At 36.9% G+C, this 24,818-nt stretch overlaps 1 protein-coding gene across 1 annotated transcript; it reads left to right on the forward strand.

Moving 5' to 3' along the window:
- The first annotated feature begins 1,648 nt into the window (after nucleotides 1-1,648).
- LOC130968511 (beta-galactosidase-like) lies at nucleotides 1,649-7,041 on the forward strand. The gene is made up of 19 exons (XM_057893828.1): nucleotides 1,649-1,932; nucleotides 2,012-2,107; nucleotides 2,239-2,351; nucleotides 2,486-2,552; nucleotides 2,636-2,728; nucleotides 2,906-3,049; nucleotides 3,419-3,507; nucleotides 3,593-3,698; nucleotides 3,790-3,877; nucleotides 3,950-4,068; nucleotides 4,167-4,328; nucleotides 4,485-4,660; nucleotides 4,793-4,902; nucleotides 5,001-5,110; nucleotides 5,192-5,302; nucleotides 5,594-5,704; nucleotides 5,814-6,019; nucleotides 6,209-6,343; nucleotides 6,555-7,041. The coding sequence occupies exons 1-18, from the start codon at nucleotides 1,774-1,776 to the stop codon at nucleotides 6,312-6,314; spliced, it is 2,166 nt and encodes a 721-aa protein (XP_057749811.1). The 5' UTR covers nucleotides 1,649-1,773; the 3' UTR covers nucleotides 6,315-6,343; nucleotides 6,555-7,041.
- The last annotated feature ends 17,777 nt before the right edge of the window (nucleotides 7,042-24,818 follow it).

Below are 24,818 nucleotides of genomic sequence, written 5' to 3' on the forward strand. Positions count from 1 at the left end.
TAATAATATAAAGTCTCCACTTTCCGTCATAGATTCTTCTTTTGAAATTTGCACCAATGTGTTTCCATCGTAAAAGATTATGTTTGATATTCAACAACAGATCAATAAAAGAAAGTTTTTGGGCGAGAAAAAAAATATCAAACTCCTTAAAAGATCAAAATTTATATATAAATATATATATATATATATATATATATATATATATATGTTTAATTTTGGGTTAATTTAATATTAAACTAATAATACACAAATTTTACAATGTAAGTGACTTTTGAATGGAGACAATGCTTAAGTAAAAAAAAAGCATTGCTATTAATTAGGATCGATATATGGTACAAAAACTTTTTTCAAAATTTGCTGTCAAAATGACGATTTTGCCACTCACGCAAATAAATCTCCAAATAAATTACTGTACTAACATAATTTAATTTATCCCCTAATTCTTCATTTTATTAAATTTTTTATTATATCTATTCTAAAATTGAAATTTACATTGCATAAGTGAATTATTATAATTTAAATAACTATTATTATAAAAATTTTACTATTATTAACATCAAAAAATTATTTTAAAATACCACTTAAAAAATTAAATTATTAAAAATATTTTTAATATCCACATTATTAAGAATGATTAATTTTTGTAAAATTTAGAGACAATGAACAATTCTTTCTCCTCATATTGTCACATCCACATAAAATTATATTTCTTTACGTTAAAATACTTATTTCATAGTAATTGGAGTTTCATTTGCTTTTCAAGACTTAAATGTATTTATCAAATTTTGAAAAAATATGCATGTGACATTTTTCTAACTAAAATTAATTAGATAAAAGAAGAAATTTTAAAAGTTTATTTTGTAATATTTACATTTGATGGTATTAAATATAATTATAACGAACATTACAAAGAAAATATTAAATGAAAAGAAAAACAAAGGGTAGAAAATCTTAAATAGAAGTGTGTTCACATTTTGTACTTATCCAATAACTAAGGATATCATTAGTAATACATAGAAAAAAGAATTGTACATTTTATATACACATAACATTTTTTTAAGGTAATATTACTTCTACTTTTGATAATGTCACTTTACATCTCTTTTTTTCAACAAAAATATTACTTTATTTATTTACAAATGAGTAAAGCATGATCCTTAATGGTATGGACAAGAGAAATTTAATTGAATTAATCTTTCAAAATCAGTATAATATAACACAAGATAAAAGAGAAAAAAATTTAAAATAAGAGTGACAATATTTTTTTTATTTTTTATTATATATATATTTTAGTAAACACTCATATATAAACTATATATAAAGTTGATAATTAAAAATTATTAGACGTCGTTTAATAGTTTTCGACCATCTTTATGCAAAAACAATTTGCATTTGACTTTTTACAAAATATTTCACCTAGAGAGAATGAAGATACATACATTATTTGTAATGACCCAAAGCAAAAGGCATAGAATGCTTAAATGTGAATGGTTCCGTGTTGAGAATAAGGTGAGGTGAGTGAGAGAGAGTCCCCACTAGTTATGAGAAGGACAAAAAGAAAAAGGGTAAATGGGTCCACTCACACTACACCCCCCTTTGATCCCTCCAAAATCCAAATGCTTTATATATAAATTGAATTCAGTTGCCATTGAATTGCATTAACCACTTCAACTCTCTCTAACAAACCCACCACCACATAACACTTCCAAGTTCCATCCATTATCTTTATTACATTAAACCCAAGCCCCTCAAAACCAAACACTAATCTATAGGATGGAGAGAAAAATTCATGTGGTGCCTGTGGTGTTGTTCTTGTGGGTTTGTACTTGTGTAACTGCTTCTGTTACATACGATCACAAATCTCTTATTATAAATGGGAAAAGAAGGATCTTGATATCTGGCTCCATTCACTATCCAAGAAGCACACCCCAGGTTGGTGTTTTCATCATGCTTCATATCCAATGCATGCAATCAATCAAAGGTTTCATGCTTTATTCTCTTGTGATTACAGATGTGGCCGGACCTTATTCAAAAGGCCAAAGACGGCGGCCTTGATGTCATTCAGACCTATGTCTTCTGGAATGGACATGAGCCTTCTCCTGGAAATGTAATGCACATGCCAAATTAACAAAATTATGTGTGTGCGTGCGTCCGCGCGTGTGCGCCAAAACTATTAAGGACTTAAATAGTTTATGTTTGGTTCATATAACTTAGAAGATTTTTTTTTTTCTTTTTCAGTATTATTTTCAAGATAGGTATGACTTGGTGAGATTCGTCAAGCTGGTTCAACAAGCTGGCCTTTATGTTCATCTCCGCATTGGTCCTTACGTTTGTGCTGAATGGAACTTCGGGTATTGATTTCCCCCCAAAAGAAAAATAATAATAATTTATGGACAATATTATATAATTATTCTTAGCAACCAGTCATATGTTCTGTTTTCTTTCTCTGTTTTTGTATTTTATATTTTTTATTATTATTTTTCAGGGGATTCCCTATTTGGCTAAAATATGTTCCGGGTATTGAGTTCAGAACAGACAATGGACCTTTCAAGGTTGGACCTGTCAATTTTACTTATTATTAATTGATCAAAAGATAAAAAATATTAGTGAGTAATATTTGTGATGATTTGTATAGGCTGCAATGCAAAAATTCACTCAGAAAATTGTAAGCTTGATGAAATCAGAGGGGTTGTTTCAAAGCCAGGGAGGTCCAATAATCATGTCTCAGGTAACCAGAAAAAAAAAATGTTAATAATGTTCATTTGATATGTAATTTAAATAAGATAAGATATTAAAGTTTTGTTTTATGCAGTGGCAACTAGTAGTTAGAATAATAATCGTGATTGGTGGTGGTTTAATTTGAATAAATAAATAATAATTGGAATAATTGAATTGAAAATGACAGATAGAGAATGAGTATGGACCAGTGGAGTGGGAAATTGGTGCTCCTGGAAGATCATACACAAGATGGGCTGCATCAATGGCTGTGGCTCTTGACACTGGTGTTCCATGGGTTATGTGCAAGCAACAAGATGCTCCTGATCCTGTTGTAAGATACTTACTCTATTTTATTCATTTTATTTTGTTTTCTTTCTAATTGAACTATGGTGGTGGGGTTTTGTAACACTGTTTATGCTTTACTTTGGTTGGGTTAAGGTTGCTACTTTTATCATAAGTTGTTGGAACCACGTGTTTTTATCTTCTTGGTGGATGAGGTTTCTGTGGCTTACATCTGCAATTCTTGTATCAAATTCCGCACTTTTTTCTCCTTGTTTAGGGTTCGATCTATAATTGGGGTAATTAAAGTGCATAGCTGGGAACTTGGTTCCAATTCAACTTTTTTCATGAGGGGACCAACCAACTTGCTTGTGTTTTCAATTTCAAAGACAAAAATTGATTTCATTTACTGTGGCTGTAGATTGACACCTGCAATGCCTTCTACTGCGAAGGCTTCACTCCCAACAAGAATTACAAGCCCAAGATGTGGACTGAGAATTGGACTGGCTGGTATATATCTCATAAAAATGCTACCATTTTTGAGAATTTTTCACCTGGTGTTTCAATCTTCTATTCAACTCTGCCATTTTTGTAGGTACACTGCTTTTGGTGGCGCAACCCCCATCAGACCAGCAGAAGACATAGCATTCTCGGTTGCCAGATTCATTCAGAATCGCGGCTCGTTTGTTAATTACTATATGGTATGTTGCTCCTAATCCTATGCATTATTGTTGTAGACTATAACTATTTGATTTAGGTCTCATGTCTGATGTATCTAATTTTTGTGTGAAGTATCATGGAGGAACTAACTTCGGCCGCACGGCTGCTGGCCGTTTCATTGCCACAAGCTATGACTACGACGCTCCCCTAGACGAATATGGTATGTACTAAGATTTTTAGATAATAAAGCCGCATTACTATCTGAACTAACCTTGTTCATCTCTCCATTCAGGACTACCAAATGAACCAAAATGGACTCATTTGAGAGATTTGCATAAAGCAATTAAACAATGTGAGCCATCTTTGGTGGCTGTGGATCCAACACTTACACTCATTGCTAACAACATTGAGGTAAGAGTCTAAGTTGATGAAGAATACAAACAGAACTCTCTCTGCATTGAAATTTTAATTTGCTTTCAATTTGATTTGTTCTGTTTTTGTAACCTTAGGCACATGTCTACAAGACAACCACTTCCTGTGCTGCATTCCTTGCAAATTACAACACCGGATCTTCCGCAAAAGTTAGATTTGGAAACGGGGTGTATGATGTACCGGCTTGGTCTATTAGTATCCTTCCTGACTGCAAGACTGAAGTTTTCAACACTGCAAAGGTAACACAAAATTTCCATTTATACTTTTCCTTAATAATGGAAAATATGCTGAAAGATTATAGTGTTATTGTGCATAAATTCTTTATATGTACTGTGCTTTCATTCTTTTCCTTTTTCTTTTCTGGTCATTACTTACTGTGTCTCAATTTAATGCAGGTTAGTGCCCTGAGATTCGAGAGGAAGATGACTCCAGTAATCGGTAGATTTGGTTGGCTGTCATTCAATGAAGTACCCGAGTCGTCGGGTCCAAATGATCGCCTTACTGCAAATTCACTCTTGGAGCAGGTTTATGTAACCAAGGACTCTTCAGATTATTTGTGGTACATGACAGAGTAAGTATCTTTCAACACGTTGGATTTAATTAAAGATAGCATGGTTTTAAAACCATGAAAGATTTACATGTTTTGATGTTCAATATTTCTGTCTTCTCGCCATCTAAATCGATTTCAATATCCCTTTTTCAGTGTCAACATTAGCCCTAATGAAGGTTTCCTAAGGAATGGTCAATCTCCTGTTCTTACAGCAATGTCAGCAGGGCATGTTCTGCATGTTTTCATTAATGGACAACTTTCAGGTGAATTATAATTAGTAATTAGTGTGCTTCTCTTGATTAGTGTCTCTAGAAAACACCCTTTTTTTTTTCAATTATCAATCTCTTTGTTGTGAATGCAGGAACTTCATATGGTGGATTGGATAATCCTAAATTGACATTTAGTGACAGTGTTAAGCTAAGGGCTGGAAACAACAAGATTTCTTTACTTAGTGTCGCAGTCGGTCTCCCGGTTAGTTTTTTCTTTGCTAACATATATTTTTTTCGTTAGATTTTTTTTCATCTCAACTAATTTTTATTTGATCAATACCAGAATGTGGGTACACACTTTGAGAAATGGAATGCTGGGGTGTTAGGTCCAGTCACATTGAACGGTCTAAATGAAGGGACAAGAGACCTATCTAAGCAGAAATGGTCTTACAAGGTTTGTTATCTTATAAATTTTTTCAGCTATTTAGCAACATTGAAAAGTTTTAAATCATAATTCACCAAGCAAATTTACCAAATTCTTAGGTGGAAAATTGAACAATGAGATGCCTAGTATGGATAAGGCTGCATTGTCGGTGTAAAATAGTTTTACAAAATATCATATATTATCGCATTAGTTTAACAGACCACCTTCCACACCAATTACATGAGGATGAATCAATGCATCAAAATGGTTTTGGTTTCTGAAAACGGCTATTAGCTTAAAAATCTGTATGCTATTGGACAGGTTGGTCTGAAAGGCGAATCATTGAGCCTTCATACTGAAAGTGGGAGTAGCTCTGTTGATTGGGTACAAGGATCACTGCTAGCTGTAAAACAACCTTTGACATGGTACAAGGTAAGAATAGATCTTCAGCAAAATGTTGCATTTTTGTTCTTCTTACAAAGATTATCCACCTTCATCTACTTGTATTCTGAGTCATTGTATTGTTCCTTAATGTTATTAGACAACTTTTAGCGCTCCAGCCGGCAATGAACCGTTGGCTTTAGATATGAGTACCATGGGAAAGGGTGAAATATGGATAAATGGTCAGAGCATCGGTCGCCATTGGCCTGGATACAAGGCAGGCGGTAATTGTGGTGCTTGCAACTATGCCGGAACTTACACTGAGAAGAAATGCCTTACAAACTGTGGACAACCTTCCCAGAGATGGTAAGAATTTATACAACCTTTTTTCGCCGATAGTTAAGGAATGCTTGACTCCTAAAGAGAGAATCAAATGATATAGCAAATTTCAGATCCTCTTCCAAAACATCAAAAGTTACTACAAATTTTTTGAGAATTCATAGAACTTGGTTACAGAAGCGAATAATGTTGAAACTATTTTTGTGGTTCGGACAGGTACCATGTTCCTCGCGCATGGCTAAGACCAGGTGGGAACTCCTTGGTTGTGTTTGAGGAGTGGGGAGGAAATCCTGCAGGGATTTCTTTGGTGAAGAGAACATGAAGTGTGTACATAAAGATGCTTCTGAAAGGGTATTCCAAGTTCCAATCATCTCCTTCCCATTTTTTCAGAAAAGGAAAATTGACTTAGTACATTAAAAACTTAAGCTTTTTGGTTTCTCAATATAAACCTTCCATTTTTGAATCCTTAATCAATGCCCTTAACTAGATACAATCTTATATTGTTAACATCTTTCCAAAGCTTATCATCATTGTCATCTTTATTTCTTTTCTTTTTTGGCAGAACTGCATCAGCAAGCAATCTTTCATCTTGCTTGGTAACTGTAGCTCCAGAAGAAAATCTGTCTAGAAAAAAACACAATGAAGCTCTCATTTTTAGCCTTATGCATTTAGATCCAATGATTGCACCAAATAAATGTGGCTCAGATCATATATTAGGTTCAAGTATATACAGAGAGTATTCAATCAATGTTCAATCCTACTACATGCTCTAAGGATTAGAAGGCCCAAAAGCAAATGTAGATAAGAGAAATGTCGTTGCAGAGAGATGCTGTGTATATAAGCCAAGAACTATTGTGCTGAATATTGATTACTTTATGTATACACATTACAGGGCTTGTAATGAAGATTGAGCCCTTTACACATACCTTATATATATATCAAATTGCTACATTGTTGCACCAGATATAAGTTTCTTTCTCTATTGGGAATATGATGTAAGAACAAACTGATGAAAAGTAATAAAAGCGGCTTGGAATTTGCATTGTTGATCTCAGTTGCAGCACTAATTTGTGATGTTCTACTTTATCTTAGATTTTTGTATAGCAAGAAGGGAAAAGATCAGCTGAGAGGAGTGGGTAATTCTGAGAATGGAATGATTAAATTTGAATAGTTGAATTTTGCATCAATCAAGATTTTAAGTTGTTGTGTAGCGTTCTTTAGAGAATTATGTGAGTGATATATAACATTTATTCTTGATAATTAGTGCATGGTTATACAAATCAGAGCATAAATACACCAACTAAGGTGTTCATGTGTCTGACATGTGTTAGTTTCTGATAATTTTTTTTTAAGAGTAGTACACATACATGTTATTTTGGTTTACAAGACATAAGCTGGGCTAAATCTAACAAAAAGGACGCTCACCCATACGAGATTGTCAATACGCGCACTATTCAATGGTTTCCATAGCGCGCTTCACGTTCCTCCTCTTTCTTCTTCTTCTTCTCATTCTTTGTGTTTCTTCTCCTTTTTCTTCACATGTTTCATCTTCATCGTCGTTTTTTTACTACTGTTGTTGTCAGAAGATGAAGAAGAAGAAGCAGCAGAAGATGAGAAGGAGGAAGAGAAAGAGTTTTAAATTATGCAGAACTTATCAGAATAAAAATACACTCAAATATCTTCGCGTTATACTCAAATATCTTCGTATTACACCTAAATTTGCTGCAAATACAGAAAAATGTTTCCTCTAATGCTGCATTTTTTTCTTTTTTTTTTCCTTATTTCTTTCTTTCTTTTAGTTAAATGAATGTAAGTTCATTCTCTTCCAAGTAATTTTGCAGCATTATGTTTCTTCTTCTTCTTCTTTGTTTGATTTTTTTTGTTTTTATTCTTGTTAAAAGAGTAAAACAAGAAGAAACTTGAGAAGGTAAAATAAAAAAAAAAAGATGAATAAGAAAAAAAAAGAAAAAGATGGTGATGATCATGAAAAAAAAGAAGCAACAAAAGATGAGGAGGAGGAAGAGGAAGGGTTTTAAATTATACAGAACTTATAAGAATAAAAATACACGCAAATATATTCGTGTTACACTCAAATTTGCTGTAAATACAGAAAAATATTTTCTCTGATGCTACATTTTTTTCTTTTGAATTGAATCAAGCCTCTGCCACTTGATTGAATTCAAAACAATAATCAATTTCGTTCATGTTCAATTGAAAATCTGAACTTAAATTATTCATTATCTTCAACAACGAGATAGCTGATGATAGAGGAGAAAGAGAAAAAGAAAAGAGGAGAAGAAATTTCAATGAAAAAAGAAGGAGGAAGAGGAGGAGAAGGAAGAAGTGGTGTTGATGACGACCATAACGAAGAAGAAGAATGTGCAGTAACGGTACAAAATGCGTAAATATAAATGACTTGTAAAGACTTGTATGAAAAAAACGCTTGTATGTGAAGAATAATTCTTTTTTTTAATGGGTTCGGTCTAGTCAGTGTTTGGTTAGACTTAAATTAGATCCTAATAGTTTATTGAGTCTAAATATATACATATTTGAAAGTTATGTATAACAAACTAATAAAATATTATATTTAAAAGTTAACTTTTAATAAATATTACTAAAAAAAATTATTTTTAAGAAAAATAACATTATATAATATAAAATATTAAAGTAGACACTCACATACAATTATTTTTATATAAAATTAAAAATGGTTAGATGATTTGATGTTTTTTACTAAATTATTATCTAATAAATCTTAGCTATCACCTTTACACAAAAATAATTACATGTGAATTTTTACCAAATATTAAATAAAGTATAACATTTTATTATTAATTTTGCTAAAAAAATATAATTTAGTTTTTGTAATTTAAATTCTAATCGAGTTAGATTTATCTAAAACATAATGTTAGAGAATCATTAAGAATCAATTTAGATCAATTAGTATCGTCTATATTTATATAATATATCTGTACATTAATTGTAGGATTCTATGTTTTTATTACTTTGATTCATTTAGCACTTATAAATACCCCTTGTATATTGTACCTTGCAACACAACTCAATAATACATTTTTCAGATTACTCTCTCAGTCTCTTGTTTCTAACATGGTATCAAGAGCTTAGGCCTTTTTTTTTTCTCAAAATATTGGTTCATAGCCCCATTGTCTTTCCTTTCCGGCAGTGTTCTTTGGCTTCTTTTTCCGTTCCCTTTTCGACGCTTTGGTTCGTCACTCCCGTAACCATCTTGTTCGTCTTGTCGCCGAGATTCCATCGCAACCAGAACCGCCGCCTTCCGCCGTCAAACGCGCCACCACGCGCCGCCGAAAGACGCTGCCACGACCAGGTTGCTCTCCCTTCCAGATTCCACCCGTGCCTCTTTGCCCTCACTTTTCGATCTGTTTCCGACGCTTTGGTTCGTCACTTCTGGCATCATTGTGATCTTCTCTTCGTCAGCTTTCCAACGACACCAACATCGCCACCAGACTCTACCGGACGCGCCGCCACGCGCCGTCGGAACATTGCTAGCCACCTTGGTTGTTTTGCCTTCTAGAAGCTTCAGCAGCCGTTGATCTCGGTGCCGATCCAACGCTCCTGGTGCTGCCACGTGTCGCAAGGAAGCATTCCTTAGACGACCCGCACTGCCCGACCCGACCCGCGCAGCCCGACCCGCGCCTCCAACTCGCTGCCAGCGTGTCTCTCTGCCTCCTCTCAGGTGCTGCCACGTGTCACTGTTTGCTGACGTGGCGCTGATGTGGCGCTGACGTGGCGGACACGCGGGACCCTCCTAAGATTTTTTGGTGAGCTCTTTTCGATTCTGCACTCCGATTTCTCATTTTCTGCTCCGACGTTTCGGTTTTCTCTCCTCTCTTTGATCCTTGTGACTGCTATCATGGAAAAGCCAAATGTTTTTGCTGCCACCGACAGAAAAGGTAAATTCTGTCAAAACTGTAACCGTTCTGGGCACCTCTTCGCGGACTGTCCTTCTGTTGAATGTCGCACATGCCACCAGAAAGGTCATCTTAGCTACCATTGTTCACAGTTGTTCTGCCGTTATTGCAAGCTCTCGGGACATTTAATTACTGCCTGTCCTACTCGCCCACCACGTCCTAGTCCACTCAACTCGTCTCCTGTCTCTCTTTCTGATATTGCATCTCTTCTTCATCATCTTCTCTCTGTTTCTGGTAATACCCCTGCTGCTTTTTCCACATCTTCAGGTAATTCAAAATGGTACTTTGACTCGGGTTGCTTTAATCACATGTCTCCGTTGCGTAATATTTTCTCGTCCATGTCTACCACTACAAATGGACCTTCTGTCAATACTGCAAATGGCTCCCTCTTGCACGCAACACACAAGGGTTCTATATCCCAGTCAACTCTTAATCTTCCTGATACTTATTATATTCCCAAATTAAACTTCAATCTTATTTCTGTTGGTCAACTTGTTGATCTGGGTTTTGAAGTCACTTTTTCTGTTTCTGGTTGTCGTATACAGGATCCTCGGACGGGACAAATCATCGAGACTGGACGAAAGGTCGGAAGGTTATTTGAACTCGAGAATCTTCATATTTCTCCTGTACCAAATCTATGTGTTGCTTCTTCTCCCTCTACCCTCCACTTATGGCATCAACGTCTTGCCCACACCTCCTTAGAAAAACTGCGTCCTCTTGTCTCTCAGGGTGTTTTAGGTCAGGTTCCAAATGAATCTTTTGATTGCATTTCTTGTCAAACTGCCAAACAACATGCTTTATCTTTTCACAATAATTCATCTCTTGCTTGCTCTCCTTTTGAACTCATTCACTCTGATGTTTGGGGCCCCTCTCCCACTGCCTCTATGGGCGGAGCTCGATACTTTGTCGTTTTTGTTGATGATTATTCCCGTTTCACTTGGGTTTATTTGATGACTAATCGCCATGAGTTACCTCAGATCTATATCAACTTTGCTACTATGATTAAAACTCAGTTTTCCAAAGTCATTAAGGTTTTCCGATGTGATAATGCTATGGAATACCGTGATTCCAAACTATTAGCCTTTCTTGCAGAACAGGGTACCTTGTCTGAGTTTTCTTGTCCTGGTACATCTCAACAAAATGGTAGAGCTGAACGCAAACACTGTCACATTCTTGACTCCGTCCGTGCAATGCTCCTTTCCTCTTCGTGTCCTGAGCGTACTTGGGTGAAGCTGTTCTTACTGCTGTTCATGTTATCAATAGACTCCCTTCTTCTATTCTTGGTAATGTTACTCCCTTTGAGCGTCTTTATCATACCTCCCCAGATTATAGTTCTCTTCGAGTTTTTGGTTGTGTATGTTTTGTTCTTCTTTAGCCTCATGAACATAGTAAACTTGAACCTCGGGCACATATGTGTTGTTTTCTTGGTTATGGCACTGAACACAAGGGTTATCATTGTTGGGATCCTCTCTCTAAACGTATTCGTATATCTCGTCATGTTGTCTTCTGGGAGCACCACATGTTTTCTCGATCCTCATCCTTTGAGTCGATCCCTACTACTCAATCACCTTTGTTTACTAACCCCAATGTTGATCTTTTTCCTAGTGATGATTCTACAGATTCTCTCTCGAGTGACCCTTCACAGCCTCCTGTTCTTCCGCCTTCTCCATCTCTCGATGATTCCAGACCGGACGATGATCCTGCTCCTACCGTCATGCCTCCTCCTCCTGCTCATTCTTCTAGGGTAAGGAATCCACCTCCTCATCTTCTTGATTACCATTGCTTTTCTACTATTCTTCATCAACATAAACCTAAGACATTCAGAGAAGCCTCCTCAAACCCAAATTGGCAACAAGCAATGCAAGAAGAATTACAGGCGCTTGAAAAAGCACACACTTAGGATCTGGTTGATCCTCCTTCTGATCAGGAAGTTGTGGGCAGTAGATGGATATACAAAATCAAGACTCGCTCTGATGGCTCTATTGACCGTTATAAGGCCCGCTTGGTTGCTCAAGGTTGTACGCAAGAGTATGGTATTGATTATGAAGAGACTTTTGCCCCTGTCGCTCGTCTTACGTCTATTAGGGCTCTTCTTGCCATTGCCGCGGTTAAAAAATGGTCTCTCAGTCAGATGGATGTGAAGAATGCATTTCTTAATGGGGATTTGAAAAAGAAAGTCTATATGAAACCACCTCCGGGATATCCTTGTCCTTCTAATAAGGTTTGTCTCCTTCGCAAGGCACTTTATGGACTTAAGCAAGCTCCTCGTGAATGGTTTGACAAGTTCAGCACTACCATATGCAGTTTTGGTTTTACTTCTAGCCCTCATGAGAATGCGCCCTTCATTCGTAAAAGCGAACGTGGAGTTGTTCTTCTACTTTTGTATGTTGATGACATGATCATTACTGGGGATGATGTTGATGGTATCTCTGATCTCAAGGCCTTACTTCACTGTACCTTTGAGATGAAAGATCTTGGTTCTCTTAGCTATTTCCTTGGTCTCGAGGTCATCTCCACTGATGATGGCATCTATCTCTCTCAAGCTAAGTATGCTTCAGATCTTCTTACTCGCGCTGGGATTACAGATAGTCGCACTGAGTCTACTCCTCTTGAGCCTAATATTCGATTCACCCCTATGGATGGCACTGTTTTAGATAATCCGACTCTCTATCGATAGTTAGTTGGCGGTCTCGTCTACTTGACTGTCACCCGACCAGACATCGTCTATCCAGTTCATGTACTTAGCCAGTTCTTGTCAGCTCCTCGTACTACTCACTATGCGGCAGTTCTACGCATTCTTCGCTATATCAAAGGCACTCTATTTCATGGCATTTATTTTTCTGCCCATTCCTCTTTGTCTCTTCAGGCTTACTCCGATGCTGATTGGGCTGGTGATCCCACTGATCGTCGTTCTACTACTGGTTATTGTTTGTTTCTTGGCGACGCTCTCATTTCTTGGCGTACTAAGAAGCAAACGTTCACTGCTTGCTCAAGCACAGAAGCTGAGTACTGTGCCCTCGCTGACACCACTGCTGAAGTTATCTCGGTTCGTTGGCTTCTCGAAGACTTGGGTGCTCCTCAGTCATCCCCTACTAATGTTTTTTGTGATAACCGCAGTGCTATTCAGATCGCCCATAATGATGTGTTTCATGAACGCACCAAACACATTGAGATTGATTGTCACTTTGTTCGGCAATGTATTCTTATTGATGCTGTTCGTCTCATTACTGTTGGAACACTAGATCAGACTGCTGATATCTTCACGAAAACTCATCACCCAACTCGTTTCCGGACTTTGTTATCCAAACTCAAGTTGGTATCCTTAGCTCTCACTTGAGTTTGAGGGGGGATGTTAGAGAATCATTAAGAATCAATTTAGATCAATTAGTATCGTCTATATTTATATAATATATCTGTACATTAATTGTAGGATTCTATGTCTTTATTACTTTGATTCATTTAGCACCTATAAATATCCCTTGTATATTGTACCTTGCAACACAACTCAATAATACATTTTTCAGATTACTTTCTCAGTCTCTTGTTTCTAACACATAACTCATCTCCAAACCCAATCCAAAATCAGCATCAAACAAAAATAATAAATTTAAACACAATAAAACATTGTTTTTAAATTGGATGAATTTTGGATTTTTGAGGCTTGTATTCTAATAGCAAAGTTATTTGCCTCCTAAAATGCCTCCAAGTTTGATTCTCAATAATAACAACTGAATTGTAATTGACAAATTTTGTAGTGTGTAAATTGGATATATATATATATATATATATATATATATATATATATATATATATATATATATATATATATATATATATATATATGTAGATCAAATCTGATCAGATTTTAAATTCTTCTATAAGAGACATGTTAAGAAAATATTTAAAAATTTAGTACAATCTTAATAATAAGGAATACTAACAATTTTTCATTTATGAATATGTCAATATATTTTTTTTATCGTGGGTAGGATCAGAAACCTGATCCAATGCGAAACAACACAACAACCAGATCACATATTTAAATAGAGAAACATAGCCAACTCTCTCACTCTTAAATCCTACAAAACATCCTCACAAAATAACCTAAAACTCCTCCTCTAATGACTTTTGCTCTCTTAATTGGTTTTTCATTTTTTTAATTATGTAGTATGGTAGTAACCTATTTTAATTGTGTATTTTGTTGTGATAAACCACTACTAGAAAATTAGTTATTACAGACGGATATTTCCGATGGATTTTATCCCACAGAAATACAGAGAGATTTTTTGTCGAAAAAAAAATGAATTAGTATAAATTACAGACGGAAAAGAGAATCCATCGATAATTCCATCGGAAAAATTAATTTTTTTTCCATGGGAAATAGTTACAGACGAAAAATCCGTCTGTAATTAAATAGACAAAAATGGTGCATTTTATTAAATTGTTACAGACAAAAAATCTGTCTGTAATTTAAATTTTCCGTCAGTAAATATTGAGATAACCCTAATTTTATCACCACCCATTCACACTCCGTTTGAACGTTGCTGTAGAAGGTGCTGTCGAACTCTTTGCCCTCATCCCTCGAACTCTTCTCCTCCGGTAGAAGGTGCTGTCGCCGCTGGCGGGACAGACCGTGGGTGCCTTCGTCATCTGGAAAAGCTCTACTCGGACCTCTTCTCATCGTTTCTCCTCTCCTCGCCGTCGCACGAAGTTCTGAGTTGAGCTCGTGGCATCGCCGTCGCGAAGGGTTCCTCCCCTCCTCGCCATGCGTTGTTTCTGATTCTCTGCTCCTCGCCATTTTTTATTTAGAATTAAGGTAGCGTTTGCCTTTGATTTTGTGATTTCATTTCCGATTTTGTGATTTAATCTCTGCGTTTGCTTGTTTCTCCTAAATTTGGATTAACTCATCGAGTTCTTTGATTATTCACCATGAAAGAGCCACTGTGTGTCAAGTTTTGTGATGACTTGATTGTTTATTTGACAGTTCATGAATTGCTTCCCATGGCACTGCCCTTGCTGATTCAGAGTTTGCTGAAAGTTATGGTGAAAGTGCTACAGGAGCCGTAGTTCACAGGACTCTGTGATTTTTGCGGTGCTGAGCTAAGTTTGAGGTTTGGTTTACTTATCATAGAGGATTGTAATTGGTACTTCTATGCGGTTTGATTTACGTTGTAGACTTTGGGGATTCTTAATTTATGTGTCTCGGTGTGTATGCGTGCTGATAATTGGTGTTATAATTTATGTACTTTTAATTGGAGAGTTTTTCCTCTTTGGTGATGTTTTTTGCAATCTTCATTAGTGAATTTTTGAAAATTTGAATCTTTGAATTGAAAGTGTTGGGCTTTGGGGGTTTTGTATCTAGTCTGCTAATGCTTGTTTTCTGAACTTCTCCTAATGCCTCTTTCTGTGTAGAAGCATGTCTATTCTTAATGTTTAGTAAGAATTAGGGTTTCTCGTATGTAGTTGTTGGATTGTGATTCTCCTTACATGGAAAGGGTACTTTGTACTGTTCAATTTGTGTGTTTGTTCTATAACTTGAAAGCTTATGGTTACTTCTTAATGATGGTGTTTCTGTTTATTTGGTTGTTTGACTTGTATTAGTTTCAGATTAGTTTTTCTTTTGCTGATATATATGTCTGCCACTAACCTCTCTTTCTAATTTAGATCTACAACTGCAGTTGTCCTGAGGTGAGCAGAAAGTATCAGTTTTCAGCATATTCAAAAAGGTTTTGTTATTGGAGAAACTCAAGTGAAGTTTGGAAGTTTAGAAGATCAGGGATATAATTGTGCTCAATCTACCTGTTACATAGAGCTCATGAACTATGTGAAGAATATTTTCATTTAGTAGTTGTTGTTGTAGTGGTGGTGATTTTTATGGTGACACATAACTACACTTTTGATTAATAATATTGATGGAAGAGGTGAATTTTCTTTCAGATTTCATGCCTTTGAAAATGGATCCTAATTTCAACTCTAGTTTCCTCAATGGATTTAGATTCATCCAAGTTCCTACTATCCCCAATGTAGAGGAACAGTGCCCTGATCCTGTAAATGGGTTGGAAACCATGAACTTTGGATTCATGAATGACCCTTTTCTTCTTCCACCTGATCAAGGTTTGCACTTTCCATCTACTTCTAACTTCTTTCACTATTTATCTTATTATTTTTCAGATCACTTCACTACACTACTGCTCTTCCTTTCTTTTTAGTTTGTGGCCTTAATTCTCTATCTTTAATTATGTTATGTGTTTTGATTTTTCAGTGTATATACATGCATGATTTAAGAATGTATGTGTGTCCTTTCATTTCTTTCTTTCTTTAATTTTATTCTTTGTTTATATTGAAATAAAGTATTATTGTGTATGATTGGATCTGAAGATGAGTAGATCAAGTTAGGAACATGTGCTTCTTTTCTTGGCTGCATGTTCTGCTTAATATTATATTTGTTCCCTAAGTAAGTTGTTAGTTCTGTTGTTAGCTTGTTATTAATTGCAATAAGTAGATTATTGATTGTCAATATGTAATGATTTTCATTTTTCAATGTAAAAAACCAATGTTGCTAATTTTATTTCATCTTTTTGTAAGACATGCTACCCATGAACAGGTGGAACCTGCGACCCTTGTGCCATTAGCCAATCAATGCAAAAAGGTATTTCTGGTATTGTTCATCACCCCACTGTCATCAAAGGATCCTGGACTGTTTGTATTTTACAATATGTAGTTGAAGTATGTCTTAAAATGCCTAATTTGCAGGTTATAACTCAACTAACTGATTATATATGTAATACAAGTTTCAAGCAAGATAGATACATTGAGACAACATCTTTAAATAAAGCAAGTTCTGTGATTAATACATAATGATTAAGTCATAATAACTTTAGTCATGATAACCTTATTCATGATAATACAAGTTTTCATGGTTTTATATTTGGGTATATGTTCATTAATGATATTTTGAGAGGGCTTAGATCACTGTGTTTTCCTTTAAGACGTACTTTGATTCCAGAAGATAAATGCCACTTGATATGGCATCTTGTCAATTCTTTTCATGTTGCCGGTGTTGCTTGTCAAATATAACCTTAATGGGCTGATGCTTTGCCATGTTCTATATTGGTAAATAGCTAAATAACTAGAACTGTTGATGTTATGGTTGTTTAAAAAAATGTAGTTTTTTTGGATTATTAGTGGGATTTTGGAACCTGAGGATTAATGGCCATATGTCTTTTTATAGAATGCTTTGAAGTTTGGATTTTGATATAGGGACCATGTTATTTTCTATATAATTTGCATTTTTCCTTTTATCCCAGAGTCATTTTAATTATGATATTGATTTGCTAATTCTCTTGTCATTGGGAGCATGTACAAATAGATTATGTAATATCTACCTTTGTTGTCTAGAAAGGCTTGTTTAGGAAGATACCTGACGTTATGATTTTTGCTAGTAAAGAATTTTATAAAAATAGTCGCGTTGTAGATATAGACTCTAAACCAACAGAAATCTCTTCGTGCAAACGTTTTGGTTGTCACAAGTAACAAACCCCTTTAAAATTGATAACCGAGTATTTAAACCTCGGGTCGTCTTCTCAAGGGACTGCAGGGAAGTATGTTCTTATTATTGGTTATGAAGATTGTAAATTTGGGGTTTTCAAGAATGAGGAACAAGTAATTTAATGGCGAGTAAATTAAATGGCAATTAAAATAAATAAATAACTGTAAAATAGACTTTTGGCAAGGTATGAGAAATTGGAAGTCCAGTCTTAATTATCCTTATCAATGATGATAAAAATTGCATCTTAATTTCACTTTGTTAACCCTTACTAAGGCAAAGGAAAGTCAAGGGATTAATTAGTCTGATCTTCGGATCCTATTTATTTCCGGAGAAAAGATTGGGATTATTGAAGAACAATTCAATTAGCAAAGATAACAATTATCAAGCATGTTGAGTTTGATAACTCTTGAGTTACTGATTTCTTAACCAAGACCAAAAAAAAGGGGAAAAGTAAATCTACTGGAATAAAAATGCCTTCAGATGGGAAGCAACAGTAACATAAATAAAAGAAAGCAACAATAAACTGAAATACCTCAAATAACATTAATTCGAAAGAGTATTCTGTAACATAGAAGAATTCTTAAACTAAATTGAGAAAACAAGTAATGAAAAAGGAATATTGAACCTGTGATTGAAGAAGATGAATTCCTAATCGTAATCCTAATCCTAAGAGAGAGGAGAGAACCTCTCTCTCTAAAAACTACATCTAATCCTAAAATTATGAATTATGAGAGCCTCCTTTGAATGGATGCATTCCCTCACTTCATAACCTCTGGTCTATGCCTTCTGGACTTGGATTTAAGCCAAAAAGGGCTTCAGAATTCGCTATGAACATTTTTTGCAATTTCTGGTGTGTGGCCTCTGTCACGCGTCCGCGTGGGTCACGCGGTCGCGTCAATTGGAGTTCTCCTTGTCGTGCGGTCGCGTCAGTCATGCGGCCGCGTCATAGGTGTTCTTCTTTAGGTGCGCGGTCGCGTCAGTCATGCGGCTGCGTCGCTGCTTCTTCGCGCTTGGCATGCGGCCGCGTCGTCCATGCGGTCTCGTCGCTGCCAGTTTCTTCACAAACTCCGTTTTATGCTTTCCTTCCATTTTTGTATGTTTTCTTTCCATCCTTTAAGTCATTCCTGCCTTAGGAGATCTAGAACAACTCAACACACCAATCACGACATCGAATGATAATAAAGGATAATTAAAATAATTAATTTCAAAGCATAAGAAATATGTTTTTTCACAAATATCACATAATAAGGAAAAGAAAGTAAAACCATGCAATTTACATGAATAAGTGGGTGAAAGATTGAATAAATCACTCAAATTAAGTACAGAATATATCATAAAATATGGGTTTATCAACCTCCCCACACTTAAACAATAGCGTGTCCTCATGCTAAATCCAAGGTAAAAAGTAAGGTTAAAGTGGTGGAATGTCATGCAATGCAATCTAATCTAAATGCAACTAACTAAATGAATGATGCATCATGCAATTCTAATTTGTTATTCACTTGTATATAAAGCTTACATATAGTTGAATTAATTCACATTCTCAAGGAATATATATATATATATATATATATATATATATATATATATATATATATATATATATATATATATATATATATATATATAGCCAAACCTTAGATAATGATAAAGCACTTTTACAATTGAGATGGGAGAGAAAAATATTTTATAAACATGCAAGACAATTAATAATTTAAGCAGAGATATATGTTAATGAGTTAGTGAACCCTCACTGGATTTTTGTGTTTACTCTCTAGTCACTCAGTGTTTATTGGGTTAATCACTCTATTCTTCTTTTTATTCTTTCTTTCTATAACCTTGTTCTTCATCTAACCAATCAACAATTATAAAATACAGACATACAAAAATCATGAGGTCTTTAATTAAGGTTGTAATGGGGCCAAGGTAAAGGTAAGGGTATATGTATAAGGCTAAGTGAGCTAATTAAGTGAATCCTTGATTAGTCTAAGATCTCACCTAACATACATACTTTGTAAAGCTAAGCCTCTTTACCTATTTTTCCATATTTTTTTCACTTTTTGTATTACATGCTCATAATTGTTTTTATACCATGTGCATCGCTTTTTGAATTTGGAGAATTCTTTTTGTATCCCCTTTTTTTCAAATACTAAAAAAAAATTTTTTTTACACATGGTAATTAATTTATTTTGACTTCACATGAGCATGTTTCCCAAATTATTTTCACATGACTTGTTTAATTTAATTTCCTACTTTCTATCATTCCATGTTCCCATAAAATTCCCTACACTTAAATATTACACAAAATCTATCTTAAGCTAACCAAGGATTCAACTTGGGATTTTTATTTTGTTTTTCTGCTTAAGGCTAGTAATGTAGTTATAAAACAGAAGGGATTAAAAGGCTCAAGTGGGCTAACAAGGGTGATGTAAAAGGTAGGCTTTATTTGGGATAAGTGAGTTAAAATCAAACAATGGCCTCAATCACTTTCTTGGCATGTATCTATATTCTATAATCGGACATATAAATTAAAACAAAGTAAAGAACACCAGAATAAATAAAAAGGGCGGAACACACAGGAATGAAATATTATGGTTTAAATGTAACCATACAATTAAGCTTAAACTCACAGGCTGTGTGTTCTTTAACTCATAAATCATATATCACTTAAGTATGTCATGCAGGTTTAGTTAAAAATTCCCATTATTCTCAATGTAAAACTTAAGGTGGCTTTAAAGTTCTAGTGTTTCTCGTTGATGAAATGTTGTTAACTAACTAACATGTAATGCTATATATACAAGGTGTGTGGATTGATTCTGTTAAGGTCTCTAACTTACTTCCTTTTTATTTTCAATCAAATCAACTATCATATACTAAAAAGGGTAAACTATACTAATTAATCCACTTAAAATATAACTAGTAAACTAATGTGCAAATCAAGCTAAAATATCCAAAATAGTATACATATAGCTCAAAGTGAAAAATGCAAAAAGTACAATAAAAAGAAAAAAGAGAAAAATATGCAAAAATACAGAAAATGAACAAAATAAGAAAGAGTTTGTAGTGGTTCACCAAAATAAAGATATGCCAGAGATGGCAACCTCCCCACACTTAAATAATAGCATCGTCCTCGATGCTCACTCAAGCTGGGTGTGAGGGAGTGTCATCTCCAGAAGGATGGGTAGCTGGAGTCTCTGTAGTGGTGGTCTGAGGATCTGCCTACTGCAGAGGAGGTGCTGACTGAATGGGGATCTCGGAGTCTACAGCCTGAATTTGAGGTGGGTCCTCTTGCTGGGGTGCAGTCTGTTCTGAGCCTGCCTGCGCAGCCTCTCTCTGTGGATGGGTCTCCTCCTCGTGCTCATCCGCCCCCTCCTCAGATGGCTCTGATGGTGTGTCAGGCTTGGAGGGAATGTCACCGCCAGATCGTATCAACAGCTTCAGGTGCTCATAGTGTCGCCGGCTGCGACGCTCAGATCTCTCATACCGGCACCGGTTGCGGCGCTCCATCCTGTCTAGCTGCTGAAACAAGCGGTGCACTAGGTGATAAACTGGCTCTGAGGCAGGTGGAGGTGCAGTGGGCGGGGTAGGTGTAGCAGTGGAAGAAGAGGGGGCAGCTGAAGGTGTGGCTGTCTCATCTGAAGGAGTAAGGAAATCAGGTCTGTAGCCCAAGGCCAGAAAGTTCCTGCTGTGAGGAATAATCTTCCTGCACTCTGTAGCAGGTGGCCTCTCATCAGCGTCCTCTCAAGGCACGTCAGCCTGACGGCCTAGCTGGGTAACCAGATAAGGGAAGGGGAGGGTGCCTCGGATATGTACCCTAGCCATATAGTGCCGGATGAATCGTGGGAGGTACAGGTCTTTACCCTTCATCACACACCAGAGGAGGGTGATCATGGCAGCAGGGATCACAGTCTCATGGTTATTTGGCATAACAAAGTTGCTCAGGATCTGATGCCATAACCGAGCCTCATCATTTAAGTAAATCCGCTTGATTCCCTTAGGCATGGTGGTGTCCTGACCCAATTCCCATGGAGCAGTCGGGTCAAGGGCTATCCTTGCCTTGACAGCATCCCAATCAAACCTCATGAAGCGCATGTCCTCTTCAGCCTTGTGGTAACCGTCAGGCTTATCGGACTTTGGTGGAAGGTGCAGAATATCCTCAATGACCTTTTCAGTGACTAGTATCTGTTTCCTTCTGAGGTGCACGACATCCAGGGAAGTCTTGAAGTAGTTGCAGTAAAACTCTCTGACCCAGGAAGCATTTACCTCAGTCAAGTTTCGCTCTAAGAAGAACCAGCCTCTCTGTTTGATTTGATCGGAGGTGTACTGGTGTAGTTCTTCTGGGATTTTTAAAGTCCTCTCCAGGTACAGGTTTCTGGAGGTAGCAAACTTAGGAAACTTTAGCTCACAGTACCGGTTTGCAAACTTAATTGGATCATTGGCAGGGAGGAGTTGGTCAGCTTTCTCCTGCGTGGTAAAGTGCTTGTCCCGCCAGGAGTCATCATGCAGAAGTTCCATTAGAGACATAGAGGATTCACCTCTTTTCCGTTTGCCAGTAGTTGCCTTTCTTTTTCCCTTTCTTTGGGTGTCAAACATCCTGAAAGACAGAAATCAAGGATATAATGGGAAGAGGAAAATAGGTAGGCAAATAATAAAATAAGCACATAGTGGCAAAGGAGAATAGAATGTGGAAAATGAGTTAAGTAAATGTGCATTAAGGATTGTATAGGAGTTAAAAGTTCGAAAGGAAGAATTGACAATCCAAAATGTAATAGAAGGCATGTTAATTAGGAAAAATTATCATTATGCCATGGTTAGAAGGTTAAAAGAAAGTGAGAAACCAGAAGAGATGTTTTAAAAGGTTAGTTTGGTTAGAATTGAAAAAGAGTTTAGGAAGTTAAAATTAGTGAGTTAGTGAAAAATGGGTTAAGGTAAGTGGCATAAGGATAAGTTTGTAAGTAACAAGCATTCATAATTAGAAGCTACAGGTAACTCATAACCAAACAAGGAAAACAGGTTGATGTTGATTCAGATAGATATAGAAATAGCAAGAATTGGAATCAAACATCAAAAATGCAATTTATGAACCAGGAGATCAAAGAGAATTAGAATGCGTTCCCTGGCATTCATGAATTGGTTTGGGGGAATCTAAGGAAAGCACAATTGAAAATGCCAAAACCAAGACAAGAATGGAAACATTTTACAGAAATTTGGGCAACATTTCGGCTAAAATTGGATTATCCCGGAAAATAAACAGCAACAAAACAGTTCATATGAATGAAAATTAAAACATAGCTGCAATCACATATAAGGAGTATGAACATGAAAAGGCAACGTAAAAAGCAGCATGAAACAAGAAAGTACAGCATATGAACAATAGCAACAGCACAGAAACATCAGAATTGCGAAAATCATAAAGCAAAAAACACGAACAGCGCAATTATCAGGCCTAAATCCACTAACCACATCCTAGGCTACCTAACAACCTAAAATCCACTACAACATGCATATCTAACTAACCTAATGATGAACATAAACAGAAAAAGATGAAATTAACTATGAATGAGAGAAGGGTGGCGTTCGTCGGAACCTGGTAGGCGAATTAAGGAGAGTGGGGCAGAGAGGTGACTGGGGGATAGTGGTGGTGGCGTCTGGCGCGGCGGAGGAGGGTAGCGCGGCGGCGGTGGCTGCTGTTTGGGGGCAGGGAGGCAAAGGTAGGGGTAATGGGGGTATGGGGGGTAGTTGGGACGGGGGTGAGGGAGGTGGTTGTGGGCGGGTAGGGGTGCGGCAGTGATGGCAGCGGGGTGGGTGGCGATCGCGGACGGGGGTCAGCATCGGTGGAGGGAGAAGGGGAAAGAAGAAGAAGAAAGAGGGGGAAAGAGGAAGGGGGTGTCATGGTGGTGGCTTCTGGGTGGTCGTCGGGAGTTGCGGTGGGCGGTGGTGGTTGCTGGAGGTTGTGGGTGGTGGCTGTGGAGAGAAGAGAGGAAGGAGAAGGGTGGGGGTGACGCGAATGGGTAGGGTTTGCGTGACTGGGGGGTTAGTAAATTTGAATCCACGCGATCGCGTGGGGCACGCGGTCGTATGGCCAGGGTGAAATGGGGGTTGACGCGATCGCTTGGCTGACACGATTGCATGGGATTGGTAAATAATGAATGGCATGATCGCGTAGGCGATGCGATCGCGTCGCTGGAAATCATGCGAAACGCACAATTCTAGCGTCGCTTCAGCGCAACTCTCTGTCTCCTTTGGGGTGGTGTGCTATCCACGCAATGCGATTGCGTCGCTCACGCTGTCGCGTGGGATTAGTGCTGGTGAATGTGACGCGATCGCGTCACGGACGCAACCGCGTGGTTCATTTTGTGCGAAACGCACAATGGCCACACGATTCCAGCCCAATTTTCTGGGTGTTGGATCTTTACGCTGATTTCCAGGTCACGCGACCGCGTGGATGACGCGGCCGCGTGGAAGGTGTTTTGTCGCAACTGACGCAATCGCATGATCGATGCGGTCACGTCGCACGCCATTTTTCTCTCTCTCTTTTTTTTATGCAGGTATGTAATTATGCAGTATGCAGTGCTAAATGCAAATGTTATGAATAGCATCTAGGTTCAATAGAAATAAACAATATAAAATAAACAAAAACAAAATAAAATAGAAACGGGAACGATCATACCATGGTGGGTTGTTGATGAGCGGATAATTTGTATACTTTTTGGCATTGTTTTTAGTATGTTTTTGATATGATATAGTTAGTTTTTAGTATATTTTTATTAGTTTTTAATTAAAATTCACTTTTCTGGACTTTACTATGAGTTTGTGTGTTTTTCTATGATTTCAGGTATTTTCTGGCTGAAATTGAGGGACCTGAGCAAAAATCTGATCCTGAGACCAAAAAGGACTGCAGATGCTGTTGGATTCTGACCTCCCTGCATTCGAAGCAAATTTTCCGGAGCTACAGAAGCCCAATTGGCGCGCTCTCAACGGCGTTGGAAAGTAGACATCCTGGGCTTTCCAGAAATATATAATAGTCCATACTTTGCCCAAGATTTGATGGCCCAAACCGGCGTTCAAAGTCACCTCAAGGAATCCCAGCGTTAAACGCTGGAACTGGCACCCAAATGGGAGTTAAACGCCCAAACTGGCACCAAAGCTGGCGTTTAACTCCAAGAAGAGTCTCTACACGAAATTGCTTCATTGCTCAGCCCAAGCACACACCAAGTGGGCCCGGAAGAGGATTTTTATGTCATTTACTCATTTCTGTACACCCTAGGCTACTAGTTTCTTATAAGTAGGACCTTTTACTATTGTATAGAAATCTTTTGATCACTTT

Source organism: Arachis stenosperma, chromosome 3 (assembly GCF_014773155.1).
Source record: "Arachis stenosperma cultivar V10309 chromosome 3, arast.V10309.gnm1.PFL2, whole genome shotgun sequence".
Taxonomy (NCBI): Eukaryota; Viridiplantae; Streptophyta; class Magnoliopsida; order Fabales; family Fabaceae; genus Arachis; species Arachis stenosperma.